This window comes from Parasteatoda tepidariorum, chromosome 10, assembly GCF_982258835.1.
Source record: "Parasteatoda tepidariorum strain Cologne lab strain chromosome 10, Ptep-v5.0, whole genome shotgun sequence".
NCBI classification, from domain to species: Eukaryota; Metazoa; Arthropoda; class Arachnida; order Araneae; family Theridiidae; genus Parasteatoda; species Parasteatoda tepidariorum.
The window spans coordinates 71,397,923-71,425,863 of record NC_141764.1 but is presented as its reverse complement, the minus strand read 5'-3'; the positions used below and the strand labels follow the sequence as shown (position 1 = coordinate 71,425,863).

The 27,941-nt window shown below is 32.8% G+C and overlaps 1 protein-coding gene and 1 long non-coding RNA gene across 2 annotated transcripts in view; one reads left to right on the top strand and one right to left on the bottom strand.

Annotated features, from left to right (window-relative positions):
- The window catches only part of LOC107439657 (arrestin domain-containing protein 2), a 230,078-nt gene extending 208,043 nt beyond the window's left edge, over nt 1-22,035 (top strand). The window contains exons 5-8 of the mRNA XM_043052149.3: nt 12,790-12,969; nt 14,521-14,718; nt 17,365-17,479; nt 21,205-22,035. Of these exons, the coding sequence (XP_042908083.1) occupies nt 12,790-12,969; nt 14,521-14,718; nt 17,365-17,479; nt 21,205-21,449 (738 nt within the window). The 3' untranslated portion in view covers nt 21,450-22,035. The remainder of the gene's footprint in view (nt 1-12,789; nt 12,970-14,520; nt 14,719-17,364; nt 17,480-21,204) is intronic.
- LOC139426201 (uncharacterized) lies at nt 4,500-27,941 on the bottom strand. Its single transcript, XR_011637402.2, has 2 exons — nt 27,246-27,941; nt 4,500-4,837 (listed from the first exon to the last, which is right to left on the bottom strand). It is a non-coding gene; the product is annotated as an uncharacterized LOC139426201 (long non-coding RNA).

The following is a 27,941-nucleotide window of genomic DNA, read 5'->3' as shown; positions in this document are numbered from 1 at the left end:
CCTAATTAGATTGAGATTATTACATCCAAAAGCAGTTTCAAAACAATACCGCATTTCAAAAAAGAAAGAAGTGTAAATATTTGTGAAAATTAGTACTAAAAACTCTTAGAATATTTTATGTAGTAATTTTTTTTCAAGGAAAGTTTTTTTAGTATTCATTAATTGTTTTATAACAGGCAGCTAAACTGTGAAAAAATAGGTACCATTGACCTTGTGATCGAGATCGCGGAAAAAAAGTAAAAATTGCAAAGAAAGCTTTAAGTTAAAGTTTAAATTTATTAACTACAAATAAAATTATGTTTTTACAAAATTTCCTTGTCAATATTTCACAGAAAATAAATAGCTAAAAATACATTTATTTAGAATTCATAATAGGAATATTAAAAAAACAAAGAAAAATTGTTTGTAATTTTTTATCTTCCTAGCTTAAGCGAAAAAGTTTCATCCTTAAAGCTGTGGCAATTTCTATAAAAGATATTGCAAGTCGATACCAAACTCATTAATCATTTATCAACCCCTTGTTACCACATTAAGTACTTACCTTCAATATTTTTTGAAAGAAAAAAGAAAACAGAAAAAGATAGAGTTCCTTTTTCTATCTGATCGGGGTTATAAAAAGTAGCAACTACTAACAGCTATTATTCCCTTTAGCTGTTATGCTTTTTCTTCTTCTTTGTGCAAAAAGAAAGCAGTCGAGAATTAAAAGCTGCCACAACATGTTTTGTTATGAAAAAATTGTTTTTCCTTTCTTTTTCATGAATGAATGTGACTAGATTAAGTGCTCGTCGTCGATACTTGATTCTTTTATTGTATAAATAACGAACAACTAGCTGTTGCAATTGGATAATGAAGATATTTTTTTTTATTGTAACAACGAATTTTTCTCAAACAATGACCGGCACTTCACAGAAACTATTAGAAATTGATATACCTGACCATTTACGAAAATTGATAGCTTGCAACATTGTGCTAAGCTAATTTAGAAAGTCTTTACCCTGATATTATTTTTTATTTTTTTAGGTTTAATACAATCAGTCTACGTACCTTTGAAACAATAATTAGGGAATGTGAGGAGAGTTACTCAATTAGATTCAAATTGATTAGACCTACTGCAATAAAACTTTAGGACTATTTACAATAAACTTACTTTAAGGTACACATATTGCAAACGTCTTTAAATAAATCAGGCAAGTTGACCAATGAATGATATTTCTAATTAACCTAAAGGGAGCCGTAGTGGCTCAGGGGATAGAGCGTTCTGCAGGTGAATCTCGTTCTATGAGGTGAATCTCGTTCGAATCTCAGCGATGGCTGGTCGATACGAAACCCGCACCCGGCTAGCACCGACCACAGTGATAACTAAAAATATCCTCATTGATAGGTGAATTATTTGGAGTCCCCTTGCCGTCAGACTAATCGTGGAAGGTTTTCGTGGTTTTTCTCTCCATAAAACGTAAATGCGGGTTAGTTCCATCAAGAAGTCCTCCACGGAGACAATTTTCTGTCATTACTTTATCCAAGAGTTCTCCTTGTCTTCTGGGTTTAGTTCAAAATTACAAGGCTACGGTGTTGAACATTAGTAGTCGTAAAGTGCGCCAGCTGTAATTATATTATATTAGTGAGCCAGCTGTAATTATATTCTGAGTTACAAACATCCTATATTTAACCATGTGAAATTGTTTCCTTTTATTAACTTTTCACCCCTACTGTAGATGCGGCATCTATATATCCCTTGATTGATACTGTTTATTTTCTTTGTAATGTTTGTTTGTATTTAGTTCACTTCTAAGTAACGCTGTTTTCTGGATTTCATATTTAATATTCTACTTATTTGTTAAAACTCTAATTTGAAAATTTTGAATATGTTTGCTTATGTGATTGAACTGTTGCGCGCTCTTCGAACTTTCGGAGTGTCTCCGGATGCCCCCCTCGGGGCGGGGAGCGGTTAAGCTAGTTATTAGTAGTCGTAAATCCAAAACTTAGGTCACCTGTTCAACGACGGTTAAAAAATTAAAAATTAACCTAAAGGTGGCTGTGGTGGCTTAGGAGATCGGGCATTTGCCTCCCAATGAGGTGCCCGGGATTCATATTTTATCGATGGCTGGTCGATACGAATGTCACACCAGGTTCGCACCGACAACAGTGTTAACTAAAAATATCCTCAGTTTTAGATGAATCCCCTTGCCGTCAGACTAATCGTGGAAGGTTTTCGTGGTTTTCCTCTTCATATAACGTAAATACGGGTTAGTACAGGGTTAGCTAAATTTACGTTAATACGTAAATTTAGCCACGAAGGCAAAATTTTCCCAATACTTGATCCAAGAGTTTCCTTGTCTCCTGGATTGGGTTCAAAATACAAGGTTACGGAGTTAAATATAGTAGTCGTAAACCAAAAAATTGGGTCAGCTGTTCAACAACGGTTATAAAATAAAATAAAATTTACCTAAAGGAGCTGAGTTGGCTTCTCAATTTGGACCCAATAAGACGACACAGGTTTGAATTCCAGCCAATGCTGGTTGATGCAAATTTTGCTTCCGGCTCGCACCGAACCACAGTACTGACGTAAAATATCCTCAGTGGTAGACGTATCAGGGATTATAATCCCCTTGCCATCAAAATGACCGGAGGAGTTTCGTGGTTTTCCTCTCCTTGTGACGCAAATGCTGGTTAGTTCCATCAAAAAGTACTACAGGAAGGCTAGTTTGTTCCAATGCTTTATCCATAAGTTTCCTTTTCTTCTGGATTGAATTCGAATTACTGTGTTGGACACTGATAGTTGTAAACCCAGAATTGGGACAGCTGTTTAACACCACTTATGAGCCAAAATAAAATTAGCCAAATGATATGTAGGTTCTCTTCAATAAATCTGAAAAGTGCTAGGTAGATTAGAAAATACTGCAGATATCCCAATACTAATTGCGTAGAACATTGTAAAATAACTGTTTGCAAAGAAAATAATAATGGAATTAGCGTACGTTATTTATAATAATTGCAGATTAAAAGTGTCTAAATATATATATTTCTGCAAAAGCCCGAAATCTGCTAAATATGAGTAAACCGATGAAACCTAGGATTTACAAACGTGGCTTCTAGGTTTTCCCATAAAGGTTTGGTAAGTGGCAGAATGGAGTCATATAAAAGGATGCTTCGAACTAGCTACGTTTTACCCATAAAAACTATGCTGCAAAAACTTAAGCACTACAAAAATTTTATCTCTCTGAATTTGATGTTGAGAAACCTAAAAATGAGTGTGAAGGAACACTTTTTTCTAAGTTAACACCAAATCGAGATTTCATATTCAATTTAAAGGTTGTATATAAATCTGAAACTCTTCTAGTGAGAAAAGTTTACATCAAAACATTCCTGATGTTTTATTACGCTAGGAACTGTCCTTAATACAAATTTAGAATTTTAACACCGAAAATTGACAACAATAATGGCTACAATGGACATTATGGACAGTCCAAAAATGAACTACAATGCAACTACTTTACAAAGTAATTATTCACTACTTTGGCTTAAAGTAGTTGCATTATTGTTAACCTTTTTTCGTGTTAAAATGCATCAATTTTTTTTATATTGTAGTATTTATAGTTTGTCTAAAGTAAGAACTCCCCTAGTCATTCATCTGGACCCGTGGTGGTATGGTAACGAGGTATAACTATTTCAAGTAGGTGTGTGGGGTCATTGTTTAATTGGCTCGGGTCAACGAGAGAGAGGGAATCTTTTTCTTCAGTTTATTGTGTTAGCCCCGGAGTGAAAGGAAGCTACCCTCTCTGAAATGCACTGTTCTTGTTTCCATAGTAGCAGATGACTTCAGATTTTGAGTTGGAGGGGGGGGGGAATTCTTGTCGTAGACAAATATACCAGACTTCGGGTTTTTACCTAAAGTTATACGTACTTGAAAGCTGCAAACCTGCTCTCTTCACTTACCATCTTCCACAATTGCTCCAATTTTTTTTCCTTGGTGAAAAATATATACTATACTAAAAAAATATATACTAAAAAATATATATACTTCTGGTAATAAAACCAATATACAGAATCGTTGAAATCATATCGGTTTCCGTTCAGATGGTAACGGTTTACAGGAAATTTTTGTTTTCAAAAATATAGCTATTATTACCAGACATTTAGTGAAAATCCAAAACTGAAAAATAAGTTTAATCGTATAAATGGTCAAATTTGGTCAAATCACCAAATCTTACCACATTTACTAAATTTCAACATGCATTATAAAACCATTTTTAAAAATTAATTTTACCAAAATCATTACCAAAGCGCTTTTTGATGTTCCCATAGAGCCAGAAACACGGTAAATTATACAACATTCTAATAACTTTGAGCATTCTTTTTTTCTCAATGCAGAATGTTACTACGAAAAAAAATTATTCAATGAAAAGATCCCAATTTTTTTTAAAACTTAACTCTGCAATTTAAGATTTTTGATATCACCCTAATCCAACAATATAATACATCCATATACATACATATGTCCCTTCCTTTTGACTTACATTTTATTACTTGTCAAATCTAATAAGACAATTGTCACATTTTCTGCACAAATGCCAATAACTCGCCTTAAAGTCAATGCAGTTTTCATATTGCGTCATGCCAAACTAACGCTCTGTTTTCCAAATAATAGAAAGAGCTTTTCCAGGATTTCCTCAAGCGGGAGCTCTATGTTTTAACTGAAAAGACTAAGATTCCGGGAACATTTGGCATTCAATCCACCATTTGAAACGACTCCCTGGCGATATCTCCCCCCTTTTCACCAGGATGTTGTATTGATACTGGCGGCTGGCCAACGGGACTCCAGGATGGTGTATTGCGTGACCTAGAAAAATAACGAGTGTTAACAAGTATTTGATTGATATAGAAACTGTAGACAGTTACCTTTTAACAGTTATCTCTTTTTTGTTAACATACCAGTCACGCAAAGTTCGTTAAAGTTAAAAGTTTGCTTTATATCTTGAAAGCACCATGTAATCATTTCAGTATAAGAACTCAGTTTTGGAATTGAAAGAATTTTTTAAAACTATTTTTACTGTTCTAAGATAAGAAGCACAATTACATCATAAAGAAGAAGAAAGAACTCTTATAAAAGTTAGCGTAAATATCTTTTTTTGTATGTGTATTTGTTTTAATAGTTTTTTTCTTTATTTTTTATTTTATTTTCTTAATTACAATCTCTAGAGCTGGAGCGGTGGTGGCTCAGAGGAAAAAGTACTCACTTCGCAATCAGGTGATGATGATACTTGATGATACTTCTATCATAAGAAAACACATTCTCTTGAAGATAATTTTTATCGCAAAATAACACATGCTATCGGCGATGCTTTCATCATAAGAAGGCATATTCTCTTGAAGACATTTTTATCCCGAAAAAGCACATATTCTCGATGATATTTTTATCATAAGAAAGCTCATTCTCTTGGAGATTGTTGTCGTAGACCATTAAAGCAAGGGGTGCGATTTTTCTTGTTTTCTAGCGGCGCATCTATGGAATTCGACTTCTGCCACACCCATACGTCACACCTTTTTATAGGCCGTACCCATTCGTACATCCATTTATTCATCCAGAGATCGTAATTTTGACCGGAACCAGAGAACGATCAATCTCCAATTCAGTACCTCCAAAGTTTTAATTTGTTACGGAAGCATGGAGGACTTTGTGACCAGATAGATTTAACGTGCACCAATTACCATTTACTACTGGGGGGGGGGAGACTTCGGCTGGCTTGATTCGAATTCCCGCTCTTACGAACGTGAGTCCAGAGCCCTGCCAACCAGGCTATCCCGGCCATTCTCTTAGAGATATTTCATGCTTTTATCCCGAGAGAGCTCATGCTCTCAATGATACTTTTATCTTAAGAAACTTTATAATACAGAAGATACTTTTATCCCAAGAACGCACATGCTTTTAAATAATATTCTTTATCCAAAGAAAGCATATACCACCAACGATAAGATATCCCAAAAGAAAAACTCATTTTCTCTTGAAGATTCTTTTTATCTTAAATAAAATATATTCTCTCGATTGTGTTTTTATGCCAAGAAAACATTTGATCTTTAGAGATACTTTTATCCTAAAAATACTCCTAATCTCGACGCAATTCGTAAAGCTTTCATGTATCTATAACTGTTGCACCTGTTTCATCTTAGTGCGCTATTATAATCAGACATAAGAAAATACGCATCGACCAGGTATCGGAAAAATTGAGAAACTTTACTGCATATAACATAAATTTGTAGAATTTCTATAATTAGTTTTTATTTATTCCACAATATGTAATAGCTTCTTAGAAAAATTATTAAGCGTACCTTTGATAATTTACTCTTCTAGCACATATTAGTGCAAAAAGATTAAAGTAAGATTTTTTTCTGAAATACTACAAATATTAATTATTATCTAGTTTCCTTTAAATTGTTCTGTTTTTCTTACGGTGTTTAGAGCTACTTGACCTATTATTTTAATGCTTTCTATATATTGTGAAGAAAAAAGTATTTCTGTAGTCCTATTTAGGATTTTTAATATTTCAATTTTAATTTTTAGTCCATATTTTTTTGTCAAAAGTCAAAAGTCAACTTTAATTTTTAATCATATTTTGAAGATTTCTATAAGCGCCGCGCCATAGTTAATTAACTTATAACAAACCCTATTCAACCATTGTCTCATTTTCATGTTTCAAAAATGCTCGATTCCAGCAATCGGCCGGGAAATTATTTTTACTTTTTTTCTCGAACTCTCAAATATAACGTCGACAAAATAACTTTACTTTTAAAATAAACATTACGTTTTTTTTTCTTTTTTGATGAAAAATTATCAAGTACTTTCAAAACATAAACTTGATTCATAACCTTTCATCTTTCATGAAATAAAAAATCAATACACATTTTTTCTTAGTTAAAACTGTAATATTTTTCCAAACTTGATATACTTATACTTATAATATTAAGTAAAATACAATTTTCGGTACTAAACACATAACCAAAAGTGTTAGTTCAACAAAAAGCAGTCCTTACAAAAAAGTTCTTACAAAAAGCAGTGGTAGTTTTTTTATACCTATCTGACTAAAATTTCTTTAATATAACTTTGTCTTCTGTTTTACCATAATTATCAAAAATATTTTTATTAATTCTAAGTTTAAGTGGCTCTTCATAAATGATTTTCCCAGCTAAACCTTTTGTAAACATCGAGGGAAGAACGACTTTTTCTTACAAAACGAATTGTGTACACGCTATGCCTTGTCATAAACTTTTTGTTTTGTTTACCCTTTATCCTATAAAATAGTAATTAATTCATTTTTTAAATACTATCTCAAAGCATTTCCTTTACTTTATTAGCGACTTTATATGACAAAATTCCCCACAATCAATTTTCTGACAATTCTCTTCTTCATTACATAAGAAATTTCCTCATTACCATCATCGAAACTTCATTGTTAAAAAATCAATATTCTTTATCTCTTTAGTAACACTAGATAATAAATGCAATTAGCTTTTAAATTACAGTATTAAAGAACTCAAATTATTGAGGTTATTGAAAAGAGGTCTTATAGCACTTAATACGTCATCTGCATAGATTTTCGATAAACCAGTAACGTTGACTTTAGTATTTTTTTTATAGATGGCAATCGCAATAAGAGTAGATAGGACCTCAGCGAATTTTCATGAAAAATAGTGTTCTAAGTTTCCATCTAGTAATAATATCTCATTTAAATTATACTATGCCAAATTAAAGTTTCAAATTTTATGTACACCGAAGAGCCATTACATTATGACCACCCTGCTAATAACATGTAGGACCACCTTTAGTCCTCAAAACTGCTAGCACCCACCGTGGTATTGATTCCACAAGGTGCTGATAGGTAGTCTGAGGTATCTGGTACCAAACGCTCACCAGCTGGTCCTGCAATTCCCTCACATTGCGAGGGGGTAGCGTGGCAGCACGAATTTGGTTTTCCAAGTACAACCACAAATGCTCTATTGGATTAAGGTCAGGTAAATTTGGTTGCCAAGACATGACTTGAAAGTCACTGGAATGTTCCTCGAATCAATCCATGACGATTCGACCCTTATGACATGGTGCATTATCCTGTTGGTAAACACCATCCCCGGCAGGAAAAACTGTTGTTATGAATGGGTGAACCTGGTCTGCAACTATGTTCAAGTAGCTTACAGACGTCAGGGATTGTTCTATGAGGATTATGGGTCCTAATGTGCCCCATGTGAAAACCTGGGCGAGCCCATTGTTATAGATGGAGGTTGTAATGGCTCTTCGGTGTATATTGAATCATTGTTACATTGATGCATTTATTTTATATATTGATGCATTGATACATTATTTTTATATTGATGCGTAGTAGTGTCATTAAATTTTTGCTTCATTAAGCTAATGGGTTTCCTTCAGGATGTTAAAAAAGGTTTGTTGCGTTTATTTTAAAACAACTTTTTGGTCTTTCTGCTGTACAGTTATTTAATTTTAAAATCTTGCAAAAAGGAGGGCCAAATTCCGTGGTTAAATATTAAATAAAAGATTCTGCTACGTTTATTTAGAAATAATTTTTCATTTTAAGATAAAAAAAGATGATATTAGCGAGGTCATAATATATTCTTTTAACCCCTACTTCCACGTTTCACTGTCGTGCTAACCGAATTTTTATGGACTCCTAGCAAGATTGGGAGATTTGTTTCAGTATTTCTTTTATTATTTTTATCCTTTCAAGATGTAGGTCAGATTCGGGGATTCCAATCCCGAATTTCTGGAAAAATATCCACTTTCGATCATGGTTGAATTGAAAAGGGATATAAATTCGCATCAGACAGAAGTATAAATGTTCAGCTATATTTTATGGATTTCGCTTCCAAATGGATCGTGTTAGGTTTCACTTTTCAGGAATAAGCGATCCATGTAATTCTAATGTAAAAGGTTGCAATATCAAAATTTTGAGACAAAAATAAATTATTATTTTTATTTTTATTTGCATTGGAGATCACTTTAATTAATGAACTCTATAATTTTGCCATTCTTTCACGATGTTTAATTATTGCACTTTAAAATTTAGTTAAATTAAAATTCCTTTTAACCCTAGATAACTAAACTTAAATCAAAGTTAATCTGTAACTAATCATTCAATTAATAGACTAGGAATTACAAACAAGTGCATATAGATGTTATTGTGAATGTGTTTAGTTCAAGCCTCAAATGCGCTTAGTTTGTCAAAAACAATTTAGCTTTTAAACAAAACAGTTCATTAACGCAGGTAGATATCAGTTTTTTAAAACGTCAATATGAGTGATTATTTTTAATGGTTAGTCTAGAAGCCGAAGTTTAAAATGGCTTCCAAAACAATGTTGTTTGAATAATATCTTTTTCTTATGAGAAAAAACTAGCTTTAACATCGCATAGTTTTACAGCTTTCATAAAAGGATTTTATTGTAATGAATGTTAACAACCAACCCATTTCTGAGTTTACAGCTATCAATCTGTATCTTTGTTGTGGTGAACCCAACCCAAAAGACAAGGGAAAATCTAGATCATGCATTGAGTCAAACTAGCCTTGGTGGTGGACTTTTTTATTTAATTACCCGCATCTGCATGACATGTACAAGAAAACCACGAAAACCTCACAAGGTTTGCCGGACATCAAAGGAATTCTTACCCATGACCTGCCGACATAACTATGAATATTTTGTGTCAGAACTTCAGTCTATGCGAGCTGGAAGCTGAATTCGAAACAACCACCTATCGCTAGGATTCGAACCTGATCACCTCATGAGATCAGGGTCAAACGCTCTACCCACTAAGCCACCGAGGCTCTCATAAAAGGATTTCATAGTCAGTTTTGAACACCTATCCCAGTTTTGGGTGTACAGCTTTCAATGCTTAACTCTGTAGCTTTATAATTTTGAGACAAACCCAGGAGACAAGGGAACTCCCAGATCAAGCATTTTATTTCTATTTTATAACCCTCGTTAAACAGCCGATCCAATTTTTGGGTTTACCACTACTAATGTTCAACTCCGTAGCCTTGTAATTTTGAACAAAATCCAGAAGACAAGGCAACTCCTGGACCAAGTATTGGGAGAAATTTGCCTTCTTGGAGAACTTTTTGGTGGAACTAACCCGCATTTGCGCTACATGGAGAGGAAGACCACAAGAACCTCCCACGGTTAACTTGACGGCAAGGGGACTCTAACCCATGATCCGTCTACCACTGAGGATATTTCACGTCACTGTGGTCGGTGCAAGCCGGATGCGAAATTCGTATCGACTGGCCTCCACTGGGATTCGAACCCGGTTGATCTCATAGGAAGGCGAACACTCTATCCCCTGAGCCATCGCGGCTCGAGATCAAGCATTGGGACAAACTAGTCTCCATGGAGAATGTTTTGGTGAAACTAACACGCAATTAGGCTATACTGTAAAAATCGTGAAAAAAAATCGCCGCGAAATTCCAACGGCAATCATGAAAAGATTGTAAAAATTCATTAACAATAATTATTAACAAAAATACCTACTGGTTCCATTATGCCCAAAAGGCCCAATAATTATAACCCAGCCCTCTAATTATGGTCTTCTTCATATAGTAGTTCCCTTATATTTTTCGATTTTCACAAAACCACAGAATGAAATCGGTTTTTTTTTTCTTTTATACAAGGATCGATTTAATTGATCTCGAAAGATTTCCTTGAAAAGAAACGAACTCACGTAAGTTTTCTATTGCAAGTTCCGGGGGGGAAAGAGAAAGAGAAAATAAATTACGAAATTCCCTGTAGATAAATAATCACCTAACATTCTAACCGGTCACGTTTCTCTGCAAAGGGGATAATGAAAATTGACTAGGGGTACAAAAAGAAATTGGGTATTTCTACTTAGAACTTAAATTGAAACGAATACGAATCTCTGATATACAACGAGATCTATCTCTATTCATCACTCTTAGTAATTCATTTCAAATTCACCTAGTTGGATGCAATCTTTATTGCAACCTGTGCAATAATGTTTTAGCCTTTTTCTAATTTTCTTCATTGCTTTAAATATAGAAAACGTATAAACTTTTTTTTCAGTATAACTAATTATAATCGGTTTAAAAATTTACTAATTATTATGAACTTACAGAAATCAATTCAAATAAAAAACTCCCAATGAAATTTTGTTTCTTCTAACAGGCTATCAAGTTAGCCTAGGGCTCGAAAAAAAAAATTTTTTTTTTCGTCCTACCTGGGGCAAGTAAAAACTTCGACAGCGCATGCATTTTTTACTTTTCAATTTTTATTTCATTCTTTTTAATTTCGTTTTTGGTCAAATTTCAAATTCGTTTCAATATTTACTACACAGTCTACCGGGCATGAAATGTTTAAAAGAAAATACAATATATATCGATAATCTGAAAGACCGTAAAATACTTATAATACCCTTCCGAATTTCGATGAAAATTTTTTATATGGGGCGAAAACGTGACATAAAGAGGGAGAAAAAATATTTTTATATTAGTGTTTTATTTTATATTTTTATTTTATAACCCTCGTTGAACAGCCGAACCGATTTTTTGGGTTTACGACTACTAATGTTCAACTCCGTAGCCTTGTAATTTGAACCCAATCCAGTAGACAAGGGAACTCATGGATCAAGTATTGTGAGAAATTTGCCTTCGTGGACTGATGGAACTAACCCGCATTTGCGTTACCTGGAGCGGAACCTCTCACGATTAGCTGATGGCAAGAGGGACTCTAACCCATAATTAGTCTACGCTGAGGATATTTTACATTAGCACAGTGGTCGGTGCAATCCCGGGTGCGGAATTCGTATCGACCAACCATTGCTCAGATTCGATGGCTGGTCGATACGTGCCGTATTTCTTCCATTAGCAGGATTCCATACATATCAAATTTTCGTTCTTTGCCGGCAAAAGCCTGAACCGGTTCATTTTTGATCTCCTTATTTGGAGTCAAGGTTTTACCGTCTAAAAAATTCAAACGGAGAATCTTGACAGTCTAACATTTACTGCTTTGTATACAAGACAAATTGTATGCATCGAAAATCTTCGATCGTTGCGATCATTTCCTTCTCAATTTAGAAAGCAGCTTTAGATTGTTTGTTTGTTCCTTAAATCAAATATTTCATCAATCAATGAATCAGTTATGCTGTAGAAACGTGGAATTCACAACAACCTACAATTTATACTTTCAGAATTCTTGTGAGAAATGTAGTAAAAAAAAACTGTGTACACTAGGGAGTAAAAACCACACAGTTCTATACTACATTTCTTCTTAAAATATAAGCTGTAGGTGATCGCTTCCTGTATGAAAACAAAGCATCTTGGCAGTTTAACATTGCTGCTTTGTATGCAAGACAAATCGCATGCATCGAAGTCTTCGATTACTTCCCTCTCAATTTCATTGCTGTAGAGTGTTTGTTTGTTTTTAAAATCAAATAATTCATCAATCAATGAATCAAATATGCTGTAGAAACGTGGAATTCACTGCAACCTACAATTTACACTTTCAGAATTCTTGTGAGAAATGTAGTAAAAAAATGTGTACACTAGGGAGTAAAAACCACACAGTTCTTTACTACATTTTTTCTTAAAATATAAGCTGTAGGTGATCGCTTCCTGTTTGAAAACGAAGCATCTTGACAGTTTAACATTACTGCTTTGTATGCAAGACAAATCGCATGCATCGAAATCTTCGATTACTTCCCTCTCAATCTCATTGCTGTAGATTGTTTGTTTGTTCTTAAAATCAAATAATTCATCAATCAATGAATCAATTGTATTGCAGAAACCATTGATGGCGGCAGACCAGAGAGCAACGTGTTGCTTATGCTGTCGTCGTGGTGTAGTTAGCGTCCGTGCCAACCTCGAAAGATCAGCCTACTGCTGCGGTGAGAGTATAAGGTTGAAAGCAGACATCGATAACCAAAGTGAAGAAGTCCTCAGGATTAAGCTTAAACTTGTTCAGGTAAGACGTTGATATTATTTCAGTTTTTTTTTTCTTTCCAGATCGCACTGGTCTCATTTTTGCCAGTTGTCAGTTAATCTGTTCTCGCTCCTAGTTTATACATTCCTATTTGTGCTTTACTTTATATTTTTCTTGAATTTTTGTTTTATTTTGGATTTTTCACTTGATTTTTTTTTTAATTTTATCCTCACTCTATTGTATTAATATATTTTGCTTTTCTGTATTAATACAATATTAGAAAACACTATTTTGCGGATATAATCGTGCGAGCTGACGACAAGATGATATCTCTTTGTTTTCTGTTTCAGTTTAAATTTTTTTAAAATTCCATTATTTGTCTATCATTATTATTATTTTTATTATTATTTTTTAAAAAACATGTTCCTTTCCTTGATTTATTTCTTCCTTTTCTTCGTATTTTTAGGAAAACAACCAGTTTTTAGGTAATAACCTTATTTAATTTCCTAATTTTTACAGTGATTAAAAGAAATTTACTTGATGATAACAGTTATCACCAAAATTAAAGGGAGTGAACGGGTATTCCGAAGATTGATAGTCTGAGAATTCTGGGTATCCAACAATCTAGATTCCTAGCAGAGATTATAGCTTTACCAGACATTATCAGAAGATACTGTTGAAAGAAGCAACTACTGATGGAGTAAAAGTTCCGACATCTGACATTGACAACAAGTGAAAGGATGCAAAAAATATTTTACAAAGTGTTCGATTGTCCGATACAAGCGTTTAATTATTCGATAGCTTTCCAAAGAACTGAACATCTCACTATACAAACTATAAATAGAAAAATAAACCTGGCGAATTAATCAATAGCTTAAGGTTCGTAAGTTCTCCGAGTTTCCCAGGCCGATTACTCTTAGAAACCTTAAAAAAAGCTGTGCACAAGAACTGAACGGTTTCCTAACTTTGATCAATCACTATTGTGGTAAATAAGAGCAAAGGAGGGATCTTAACAAACTAATACAAGTTTATTTTTCGATGAAGATCACGGGTGATTCTTAAAGATAGACGTATGTATTCCAGCGCAAGATAAAAAATGTTTCTATAGCCATTTTAAACTCTCCTTTGCTCTTCCTATAAAAATTTCAGAATCATAATTCATTTTCATAACTTTCAAAAATAATGTACTTAATTTTCAGTTGAATATTAATTTGAAATGCTTAATGAGCATTTTATTTTTTGCTTCACTCGGAGGTTCCACCATCTGCTCGCTCAGCTCACCAACACCGTAATTGCTCTTCATTCACCATTGTTTGTTTTTTCCCTCTTAGATGTCAATATTTACCGAAAACACGCAAACTATTTTGTTTTCAAAGTATATAATTATCGCAGCTCCATGAAATATTACTTTGTTTATATGTTAATCGTAACAAAATGAACAATTGCCTAGTTTTAAAAAATAATCATCTAGTTCATAGTATATGTTAACAAAAAGTATCTTAAGAAAATTACTTACAGTCTATAGCTTCTTTCAGTTCTTGTAATTTTTCTCCTTAATTTATATTAATGCAATTGTTTTTTTTAATTGTGCAGTATGTAGAGTTCTTCATCGACAGAGGTGTGCTGGGCAACACCAAAGAAGCCAATCACACGGTACTAGAGTATCGAGGTGACCCAATAAGTCCAAACACTAGGTCCAAATTTGACAGCTCATCCAGCCTTGTAGTTCCAGTCATGCCTCCAACTCTAATAGGTGTTTGTAGACTTCTTCAAATATATTATGTCCTAAAGGTAAGCATTGTTTTTTCAACTGCTTCACGTGTACGATAAATGCGACCGCCATCTTCTTTTCATTACAATTTTCGAAAACTATAGTCTGGAACAAAAAATACTCCCCGTGTAGTAAATCGTGACTGATGCACGTTAAATCTGTCCTCCATGTTCCCATAACAAATCATACCTCTGGGGATACTGATCCAGGAGTTTCCTTGTCTTCTGGATTGGTTCAAAATTACAAGGCTGCGGAGTTGAACATTAGTTGACGTAAACCCAAAATTGGGTCGGCTGTTCAGCGGTTATAAAAATAAAATAACAACATATGTCGTGAGTTTCGATGGTACAATGGCGCCTTATGTTATGTCACTTTCACAATTATGTCACATATATCGTGTGTTTCAGTTTTGTTTCAATGGTACAATGACGCCTTATTATATGTCACTTTCACAACTATGTCACATATATCGTGTGTTTCAGTTTTGTTTCAATGGTACAAAGACGACTTATTTTATGTCACTTTCCCAATTATGACTCATTTATCGTGTGTTTCAGTTTTGTTTCAATGGTACAATGACGACTTATTTTAAGTCTCTTTCACAATTATGACACATTTATCGTGAGTTTCAGTTTTGTTTCAATAGCACAACGACAACTTATTTTAAATCGCTTTCTCATTCATCTCCCATATGTCATCTGCTTTATTTACTCCAATGCTCATTTGTTCTTAATATTTCGCCATTAATACTAAATACTTTTTTGTTTGGCCGTGGTAACCCAGTAGTTAGGGCATCTGACTTCGGTCTGGAGTGGCCGAGGTTCAATCCTCGAAGTGGCTAAGACCCACCGAGTGTATGCGATATATTAGATGGGTCTTACTCGAAAGTCCTGGACTCGGTCGCTGAGCCATGGGAGCAGAAATATGGAGAAAATTTCCTTCCACTTTATTTCTATGTCTAAATTGTGAAAGGGAAATCACAAATGAGGGGTGCTGCCATCTATCCAGCGTACTCGAACTTTCCTTCTGGAGGTTTCCCCTGAGTTGATGATCCGTGATGAGCATGGTCAATGGCGAGCGATTTTGGTCCAACCAAGTGATATTAAAAACAACAACACTTCGTTGTTGATAATACTAAACACATTTTAGTTAGCATTTGAAATAAAAAGGTTGTGATGTAGATGTAATGACATTAATATCTTCTTCTATTTTTTCGAAAGATAAGTAAAAGGATACCTCTATATGTTTTCATTACTATTTAATCGAAAAACATGTATAGGTATGTAAAAATTTCATTCAGGCATGTATTTTGTTGACCAACAAGCCCCGAAAGAGCGATGAAAAAATTTTGAGATTTTTCAATCCTTATGCCCATACTTGTGTCGAAATCTACTCCATTTAAAAAGTTTAATAAATCAAGTGTTAAGAACTAATATTCAAATTTAGCAATATCATTTTTTCTTCGAAAAATAGATTAATATTGCTAAAATCTTGATATTTAATCTTTAAGAAAATAGATAATAAATTTAGCCTCATCCCACAAAAATTCAATATCCAATTTCAAAAAAGCCTTTCCTTGTGTTATAAAATGATTGTGTTCAGACTTGTATTTGAATTTCGACTTCCGCGGGAGCTTTTTACTAGATTATCTCCCGAAACTTTCTTAAAAGAGAATTTTTATTTTACGAAAGTTTAGAATTGGAACTGGGAAAAGAGAGAGATTTCGTTCCGCTTCAAAAACATCTTGTTCTTCTCAACTTAATGTGGTCTTACTTTTCCCGCTGACTTTAAAACCATATGCGTGTTGCCAAGCGGAATCATAAAAAGCTTTTAAATATTTCGCCTCAAATGAAATTTCTTGAAAACAGTGTCACGTCCAAAGCTTCGTAGAGACAGTTTAATGCCTTATTTTCGAAATTGAACTGGGCTGAAGATGTTCTCACTGCTTAGTGACTTCAGCATTCATTAACCCATTTGTGTCTAGCTCTTAGTTAAAAGTTTTATATATATATATATATATATATATATATTACTCATTAAAAGAGAGAGATATGGTTGTCATGGACTCTGCAAACTTGTTAAGTACTTTCAAAGTTCTATTTATTATAAAAATAAATTCTGTGACGCAAGTTATTTTCACTCAGTTAAAACGCCTAAAAATAATCAAAGGAATTTTCAGCTTGGTGACCCAATAATTAATCCTTGTTTTAAAAATATATCCTGTGCACGCCTGTTCTAACTGTTCTAAATAGATATATTTTCTAAAAAATGTCACTTCAGAAATACATTCACTAATACAGTAAGTAATTTATTGCTAACAGTCGGCTACATTTCTTGCCTAGTCCAAGTCGCCTTGTGAACTGCAAAAATGTGATTCAAAATCATATCTATATTCACTTAAAAATAATTTATTTAAATCAGTTTGAATTGCAAATTCAGAACGGCAATTGGTACTTTCATCTCGAGAAGAAGTCAAATGATTATGCCTAACCATGTGACTTAAATCAGATTTAATTGGTTACCTGTAAGCGACGTCACACGGGTTAGTTGAACCTGATTGGCATCTGAATTGACAAGTCACAGAATTTAACAGCGATGACGTTAATCGCAAGTCACCAATTGTTATTCTTTATTTTGTAGTTACATTCTTTTATTTTTTTTTTCAGGTTTGGGTTGAGTTAGAAAAATCTGGAGACGACCTTCATATGAACTTCCCCATTACTATAGCAACTTGTCCTTTCAGAATTCCCAATTCAAATCAACAGCCTAAAATTGAATACGGTAAGTGTGTACGCAATTAAAGTTGAGGATATTTTCAAGCTTTTCTAATGAATTCCGCATTGTTACAGGTCATTGATATTTCTAGGGAAAAATTGAATAATTATATACTAAGTTGCTATATTACCACATTAAAAACTCTTGAGGGTATTTTAAGCTACTTGACTCACTTCTAAAATCTGCATTCTTAAGATTTTATTGAGAATATAGTCTGAAAATAATCAAAATGAGATCTTCATTATGTAATCTGAAGATTTTCTTATATAATAGGTTTATGTAGACCAAATAACCAAATAACTTAAGATATTATAAAAAATTTCTTCATGTGTTGAAGGAATGAAATATCTATTGGTGTTCGAATATTTCTAATTATCTCTTAGATTATTAGAAATCTTCAAATTTAAAATTAAGAAAATTAATCAAAATTAAATTAAGAGTTCAAATCTTCAGAATGAATTATCTCATTTTTTTGCAAAACTAGGCTTAGAAAGCGGGTCGAATACCTTCAGATTTTATTTTCTAGAAGAATCTTAAGAATAAATTTTTAAAATTTTCTCTAAAAAAAAAGCTAAAAAAGCAGAATAAATACCTTTTAAAATTTATTTTTTTTAGGAGGCTTCAGATATTAGTACACGTACAAATTTCGCTTAATTTTTCGCTGAGAAAACTATGCAGATACATAGGTTCAAAAATGTTTAACATTATATATTATAATCTCTAATTTTTGTCATGTAATGTTAATTTTATAACATTATATATTAAAATATCTAATTTTTTTATGTAATGTTAATTTTTATGTATATTTTTTTTGCCACTTTAAATGAATCAAAAATATGTGTATGTTTTTTAAACATCGCTAAAAATAATGTAATTCAACTATCATCATTTTTATTATAACCTAATAATATAGAAAGATTAATCTTTTTACCCATATTAATTACGCCTATTTTTTTTCTTAATCAGTCAAATAAAAGAAAATTAACATAATATTCCAATGAAAAAAAATTTTTTTAATATTCAAGTCCTAATTAATCTGAAGAATATTTCAAGAAATATTCGATTTCTTTTTCTAATTCATAATGCTTGTGAAATGTCTTCATAAAATCTGCGGATATTTTAAAGCTAAATTGAAACTTTCAAAAGGACTATGTCTACGAACAATGTGCATATATTTTAAAGAAAAATCAGAATCTTCCAAATATCTGAAGATTTCTTAAAAAAAGTTTAGAAAATGACTTTTTCTGAAGAAATTCTTAAGATATTTTTAGTGGGGCATGATCAAATTTATTATGTTTGTAATTTAAAAGTTTGGTTTCAAGCCTAACACGATTTCAAGCCAAGAATTTTTTTTATTTTTTATAAATTAACTTATTATCAGTTTTTTTACAACTTATGTACTTATTTTTTAAATCCCTTGATATCAACCCACACAGTCAAGATTTTTTTTTTTTTAATTCTGTATTTTTGGGCAATTTTACTTTTTCTACGATAGAGCGAGAGAGAGATTTTATTTTTAACATTTTGAAAAAAAAATTTTGAAAAAAAAGCGATGATAGGTGAACAATTTATTTGAAATAGGTAGCCTCAAAGCTAATAAAACACTTTCATAATTGACATAATTGTTTTTCTTCATTTCTTTATATTTTTTTTTAACTTTGAGGTAACCATGAATGTACATTCCTATTATATTGCGATGCTAAAACTTCTTACCAAAATGCCGAGATACAAAACCCTTTTTTCTCCATATCTGTAAAATTCCTTGTAAGTGTACACAAACTGGAATGGCACTACACGCACATTCTTTTTAATCTATCAAACGCTAAGCTCGGACTTTAAGAGGAGTGTGTAGCGAACATTCAATGAACCTACTAGGCTTTTTGAAGCTAGAGCATACGCAAGATGTTCCGCAATAACCATCCTGAATGTATATTTTTAATTTTATTTTTAAAGTGAAGCAAAAATACAGTGAGTTAAAAGTTGTTTTTAAAGGTCGGAAAAAATAAAAACAAACAAAAAGGGTTTTAAAAGTGATTTTAAAAAACGCACTCAAATTTAAGCTATTAATCAAACAAATTTTGATGCTTTCAACTCCTAATGAAACCTTATTAGAACCTTGCTTAATAATTATTTGCCTAATTTTGGAATTAGTGTTCCCTCTTTTCCTCACTTTAATATTGCTTTATAATCCTTCAAAAGTATTTTTGATTTAATTTATGGAAAAAATTCATGAAATATATATTGAGGGTGGTGATTATAAAACACTCTACATGCTTTAAACGAAACAGCTAATGTCATGGCTAAGTTTAGAAACTGTTAAAAAATTTTACTTCCGTCAATGTTTACTACATGCGTCATTCCTCCTCAGGTCTATGATTTAAATTTCTTGGCCAAAAACTGATGTTTATTGTAAATGCGCAATAATTTATTCTTATTTTTTCTTATTTAATATCAAAGAGCTTGTTCAAGTTTGTCTGTTGAAACCGAAACTAATGCTTAAAATCAATGCACGGAATTATTTTTTTTAATGGCGGCCACTTGGGGATTGTCCCATTGGCCACAGAAATGCCGGAACTGCTACTCTCTTCTCGTTACCCAGTAGGCACCTGTGGCGAGGCCACGGCGGTGGAGCAGTATCGCCCACGTCACACAAACCCGTTTATAGGGCAGGTCACATTCACACAATCACACACAAAGGAGAAAGGACATGGAACACACAGAGAGAGAAAGAAACATCCATGCCCTGAGCAGGATTCGAATCCGTGACCATCGGCTCCGTTGTCAGACACGCTAACCACTCGGCCACCTGGCCGGCTGCACGGAATTTTATTTCAAGCCTTTTCGCCCCCCCCCCTTTAAAGTGAGGTAGATTCTTCAGTTTAAGTTTGTCTGAATAATGCACGAAATTTTATTATTATTCCATTTTTTTCTCAAATCAATTATTAGAGTTTGCCGATTGAGTCTAATGCTTACCATTAATGCACGCAGTTTTATTTTAATTATTTCTATTTTTTCTCAAATCAGTTGTTCGAGTTCGCCAAATGAGTATAATGCTAACCAATCATGAATGGAATTTTATTCTAATTGTTTTCATATTTTTTCTCGAGACGAAATAGATTCCAAGTTCGAGTTTGACAATTGAAATTCATGATTAAAATTTATGCACGGGATTTTATTCTAATTCTTTTCATGCTTTTTATAAAAACATTTGCTCGAGTTTGTCGATTGAGTCTAATGCTTACCATTAATGCACGCAGTTTTGTTCTAGTTATTTCTATTTTTTCTCAAATCAGTTGTTCGAGTTAGTCAACTGAGTCTAATGCTGACCAATAATGAACGGAATTTCATTCTAATTATTTTCATACTTTTTCTCAAGAAGAAATAGATTCGAAGTTCGAGTTTGTCAGTTGAAACTTATGCTTAAAATGTATGCACAAGATTTTATTCTAATTATTTTCATGTTTTTTTTAAAAACATTTGCTCGAGTTTGCCAATTGAGTCTAATGCTTAAAATAAATGCAAGAAATTTTGTTCTAATTCTTTTCATATTTTTTGAAGATAAATATTCGTGTCAGGCAGTTGAATTTAATGCTGATTATCCATTAATGAATGTATTTTTATTCTAATTCTTCTCATATTTTTCTTGCGACCACTGTACGAGTTGAATCCACTCAGTTGAATCCTGCTTAAAATTAATTCTGATTCTATTCATACATTTTTTTTTCTTCCAGAAATGTGCTGTGATCATGTAGAGGGTGGAATGTACATAGGACCGGAGTTTCTGTTGGGACAGGTGTATGACGGAACTCTAGGTTGTCCAGAGGAAGGCGAAACAGTTGTACTATACAGACCAGTGTACGTGTGTGTGAAGACCAAAGCAAAGACCGATCAAAGTTCTTCAACAAGGACTGAAGACCCAGCTGTTACGCCAAAGTCTCCAAGAATCGAAATCGATAACAAACCTGCTCAGGCATGAAAATTAAATTATTTACACCCACAATTTGCACAAATCCATGAATCGTAACCTTGTGGGACGCTGACCGATGTCCCTTCCTTATACAGTTGAGTGTCTTGTCGAGACAAAACTTTTATGGAAGATCTCCCTTGTTGCTTTGAAACCCTGTTGCACAGATATAACATGTTCTATATTACAATTATTTACGAATTGTTCTAAACTGTATGTGATGAGTATATCTCTGTTCAACTACGCGTTTACAGTTTATGGAATATGGAAAAAAAACTTTCAGTTGTTGCCACCCATAATTTGTGAATATCATGCCAGCTCCATTGTTTTTATCATCATTTTTTAATGTGCGTCGTAAATCATGCTATTCGTGCGTCATGTTTTTGATTCACAGGTGATTCTGATTTTTAGCCATATGAAATTCATTTAAAACATGTATTGCATACTATTTTTAGTCATGCTACATATTTTTGACTCATTAATGACTCTGGTTTTAAGTTAGATAAATTTATTTAAAAGCACGTGCTGAAAATATTTTATTATATGAGCGTCGATTTTAACTTCGAATTTTGAATCTTATAAAATTGATTTAAAACAATTACCACGAATGCTTTTGTTTTCTTTTAACGTCAAATTTTAGCACATTTTCATTTTTGGCCTCATGAAGATTGTTAGAATTTTGTTTTTAATTTTTGTTGTATACTTTCAGTTGAGTATTTAATTGGAAACTAAATCTAACTTTGTATGCTACTTAAAAGCTTAAACCAATTCTTGTTTGATGAAAGTGTTTGTGAGTTAAAATGAAATGTTTCGAATTAAATGTTAAAATATCTTAGGGAAAAATAGCAATCTTGAGTTACAAGAAAGCAGGATTTTTTTTTATTTTTTCATGATAAAACCAGTTTGGGTACACTGTTGCTTATTTTATTAGTATGTACCATTTTCAAATCCAAATCAGAACTTCTTTTCTGAAACACACTTAATGCTTTTGTTCATTATATTTATTTTTCTTTAAAAAATTAATAACAACTGTTATGATGACTATAACTAACTTCAGTGTTTTCTAAAATAATTCTCATTTAATAACTGTCTAACTTGATTTATGATTATAATTATCTACATTGACTGCTAATTGTATCTTTCTGCTCATTTAACAACTAAATGATTTAGCTAAAGATTATTATTACTTTAAACACAATTAAATTTAAAATAACCGCTACAGTTAAACAACAATTGATACTTTAATTTAATTGAAACTACCATTGAAGTGTTTTCTACAAAGTGTTGATAGATTGATTGTAAGAATCTTTATAAAGTAGTTCAAATTCATTTTAGTAACCAATTCCTAATAAACTTGCACTCGGATAGAATCTTTTTGATAAAAGAGAATAATTTAACGTCTTGAGCAGCTACTATTTACTGAATAGAAAAATATAGTGAAATTTGAAATACTAATAGAGCTTAATTAAGTAACGAAATGAACTGTTTCTACAATTTCTAACAAATGTATTATAAAAATACTAGCTTAGCTTCGCACATTTGGACGATTTTTCTTTCTTCCTTTTTTATAGAATATTTATAAATTATATAAAAACTTCACATTTCTCTTAGGGATAGCTTTTAAAAGCTGAAAGTTTACTTGAGAGTTCAAAATAGAAAGAATTCTTGGTTCATACTACATCATAGTTCAATCCGTCATTTTATTTTTTGGTGTTTTAAAAACCATTGATTTTGCATTTCGGCCATATTATTTCATTCTTAAACTAGCTTTTTTTTCAGCATACAAACAAGTTCTTAAAGAACGGTTTCAAGTTTAATTACGTCATTGAATTTCAAAACCAGATAGACCAACTTTAGAAAAAATTTATATGCGAACATAAAAGATTTTATTGTTTCAAAAGGTATCAGGTTAGTGTCCTGCAATGCTAAATTGTCACATAGTAGAAGGCCTAACTGGTCAAGAGTTCGCGCCCTTCCACCGCCGGTTCAAATCTCGCCGTAACCTCGGATGCAACTTTGCGATGTCCTTCTCTAATTTGTATTGTTTGTTTTCCAACTTGTCGAGGACTTTTAAACAGCTCGAAAAGGACTTTTTACTTTATTTTCTAACCACCGTTGAAAAGCCGACCAAATTTTGGATTCACGACTGTTAATACTCAACTCCGTAGCCTTGTAATTTTGAACCCAATTCAAAAGATAATGGAACTCCTATATCAAGTATTCAGAGAAATTTGACTTCATGCAGGACTTTTTGATGGAGTTAACCCTCATTTGCTTTACATAGAGAGGAAAACCACGAAAACCTCCCACGATTAGCCTCATGGCAAGAGAACTCCATGAATCATCTACCATTGAGGATATTTTAAATCAGTACTGTGGTCGGTGCTGATGCGGAATGCCGGATGCGGAATTCGTATCGACCAACCATCTCTGGGTTTCAAACCCGGTTCATATAATTGAAAGGCGAATGCTCTATCCCCTGCGCCACCACTGCTCCGACGAGGACTTTTTGCAATGAGCACACACATGCATGGGAAACAAATAAATAAATAAACATATAACACGCATCTCAAAAATAGCCGATGATTTGAATCAGTAGTAGTGCTTTATTTACGTCACACTAGAGCGATTGTGCAGTGGGCGATTGGCGACGATCTGGGAAAGATCTCTAATGACGTCCCGAATATATGCCACCACAATTTCGATCCTCTGCAGATGGGATGGCTTTGTAGCCCGATGACCTGTAATCAAAATCGAATACTTTATGGTAAAACAGTTTAACGAGGCCGCACATCCTCGATTCCTCCGCTGACTGATCAAAGTGGTCACCCACCCGCTCACTAAACGCAGCTCCCGAGTGATCTACAGGGACCAATATCCTACGATCAGTCCACTGTAGGACTAACAAATAAATATACAGACATCTAACAGGTGTCTCAATAACCAATGATACAAAACCATAGAGCAAGTTAGAGTAGAACAAGTTAGAGATGAACAGTACAAAGAGATATTCCAAAGTTAAAGCAATATTCCTATAGGCTGCTTCCATACTTATGCGTTTAGCTGAACGACAATACCCCTCGGACACGGAGGCTCGACTCATTTATTAATTTATTTGCACACGTATGCAGTCTTGTGTGCTCATTACAAAGTGAGGTTAATGTGCCATTTTCAAGTTTCTGTTGCTTCTTCTTCTTAGTTCATTTACGTTGCACTAGAACTGCGCAATGGACTATTGGAGGACCATCACAATTTTGATCCTCTGCAGAGGGGATGGCACCCCCGCTTCGGTAGCCCGACGACCTGCGCGCGAAGTCGAGCACTTTACGATAGCACAGTTTAACGAGGACCCATACCGCGCACCCTCGGTCCCTACGCAGATTTATCTAAGTGGTCACCCACCCGCACACTGACCGCAGCCAGTGATGCTCGACTTCGGTGATCTGCTGGGAACCGTGTCTTAACGATCAGTCCACTGCGGGACACGCGTATGCAGGCTTGTGTGCTCATTGCAAAGTGAGGTTAATGCGCCATTTTCAAATTTCTGAAAAAGTTATAGTATATTAGAAAAGGATATCGCAAAATAAACTTGCATCCAAGTTACAACAGTATTTGAACCCACTATCTCTACGCTTCAGAGCATTTTGTTGTTTCCCAGTTAAAACAGCTGTGCTGTTTTTTTATTTTATTTTATTTCATTTATTCAGATGCATGTGCAGGCCTGCGTATTTAAGACAAAGCCTATGGGACCTGTCTAATTGAAGAAAGGATAGCATGAAGATACATCTAGGTTTTCTACAGGTTTCGAACCCGCTACCTACACACTTCAGAGCGTTTGAGGGCTTTCCGGGTATTGCCATCTGATCCTTTTCTTACCCCTAGTCCTTTTGTCTGTATCGGAAAAAAATTGAAATAAATAAATAAGTTTTCAGAGCATGCCAGCGTACAGCGACAAAAGAAAGTTTTGTTAATCTTTTAACTTGGTAACTGTAAGTCCTGTTTTGACACACAAGCAGCCATATGTATGTGTAACAATAAAATTTTTAAAAAGGATCATATTTTTGATAATTTTTAATTTTCAAATTCGCAATTTAAGTTAAAATCATCGATTGTTAAACTACTATGGTGCCTTTAAGGAGAAAGATCTTTGTCTGATGGACTTTAGAACATGCATTCTTTTCGATTTAATCATCAGTTTTTCTTCGATTTTGGAGGTAGGATCGAATTATTTCTTCTATTTTTTTTACATTGGAATCACTGATATTTAATTTAGAATGCTCAAATTGTTCGTTAAAGGCTTTTTTTAATTGATTTAACAAGTGTGTAGTTATTCAAAAGTAATTCATTTTGTCAATACAAGGGAAATAAATTTGTGATATACGTATCTTAGAATCTAAAAAATTCGATATATGATGATAGGAGTCTCGCATTTTATTTAAAAATTTATTTTAAAAAAACTTCGAATTCCTCGAAAAAGTCAACGTTATAAACATTTTAATAAGATGGAACTTAAAACTACTGTGTCCTTGTTTGATTAGATGGGGTGTTCTAAATGTACAGCCCTTAATAAAAATTTTAAAATACTGTCTAAAAGAATTTGAAAATGTCTAATCATACACATTAGAAGTCACAAATTAACATTTAATCAAGCAAAATTACTATCGAAATCTAGCGAATCACAACTGAAGAAGGCAGGACTAAAAGGCTGCTGGAAGAAGCTGAAAAAAATTAATTCGAAGCACCAGAAAGATTTATCCAGCAATACAATAGGTTATAATGTTCTTAATCATGCTATCTATAACAGTGATTTGTTACATTTTCAGTTGAAATTCAAAAGTATATTGGCATTACTGTATAATACATTGAATACAGCAATGTGACGGTATAGTACCTTTAAATACAACGAACCATGGTTTTCAAAAATTAACAATAATTAAAAAAAATTCCTCAATAAAATTCGCAGTATCTGTACAAAGTTTTGAAATTTTTTACTCTTTGTAAATTTTCTTTTGAAAATTTAAATAGTTTTCTTCATTGTTTTTTTTATATCGACACATAAAAATATCACTAGAATCCACAGAGCTTAACTATTAGTTTTTATTAAATTATTAATTAATTTCTGAAACGCAATACTTCTTCAGTCTAAATTGAAAATTAAAAAATGTAGTGTAATAAAAAAAACGTTTTAAAAACAATTAGATTATATTACTATTTCGATATTAAATGTTCCTACAGTATTTAGTCAAAATTATTTAAATTAAAAGGCAGAATGACTTTGTAAGTTAAGAAAAAGTTCCCTAACACTGGCACTGATAGATTTTTGTAATTTATTATTATATTAATTTTATCTAAAACGAAAAAACAAATTACGATTTTTTTTTAAATCTTATTAAATATGACTGCTTAGATTAGAAGAGTGAAACATACCATCTTCACAGTAAAAAAAAAAGCATATAAACCATTAAAGTTTAAATTTATACATTCGAATAAATTAAGTCATTATAGGTCACACTAGAGTTTTTGAAAAAAAAAAGTTTATTTACATTTGCACAAGTAATTTGTTGAAATCTTAAAAACGAAGAACAAATTTTGTAAATAAGACAAAACTTATTACTTAAATTAAAGAGCCTCATTTGAATTAATGCTTTTACACTTTGTTCAAAAATTAAAAGCTTTTTTTTTCACGCTATAAAAGTATTCCCCATTATGAAATATGCGTAGTTTTCAGAAAATACATGACATAATGCGATATGAAAAATAAAATGCTTAAGATTATATCAGAAGGAGAGGTAAAAAACATGCACTTACGATAGGAATGCATCTAATTACGATAGGAATGCATTATTTATTTCATTTTCATTCCATTTTCGATTAAATAAATTATTTCATCACAAAGTAACATTTAAAAACTGTGGTTTTTAAGATAAATGAGGAGGAAACATATTTTCAAGTTAACTAAAAAAAAATAATAAAGCTTTAAAAATGATCAATTGTACTAGTTTATTTTATTCCTAATTCTCATGTCAAACTCATCTGTTATCGCATCGTTCGTAAAATGAAAACAAATACGGTGAAAGTGCCAAATTTCTATACTATAATTATTTTTCTGGATGATTCAGAACTAATGTTCAAAAATTTACACGTAGGTTGGAAACATCATAACAAGCAAGAATCGTGAACGCAATGCAAACGAGTTACATGCCAACAAACCATTCATTCGAAATTGCATCTCGAACATTTATCAGTCGTGCCGTCATCACATCGTTGCGAAGTGTGTCTTCAAGTACGTTTGTTTGCGACAATATATCCCAGTATGATTCTCACTTGATATCAAGTACCTGATAAACATGCTGATTTTTAAACAATAGTATCGTGTATATTATTTGGATATTATAACACAATACCCAAAGCATGGCAGTTATTTAATTTTACTTAAAGGAACACATTGTATGGCCGTCTCGTCTGCATTGTGCTTGCGACCGTTAGGATTGTTGGTTGTAATCA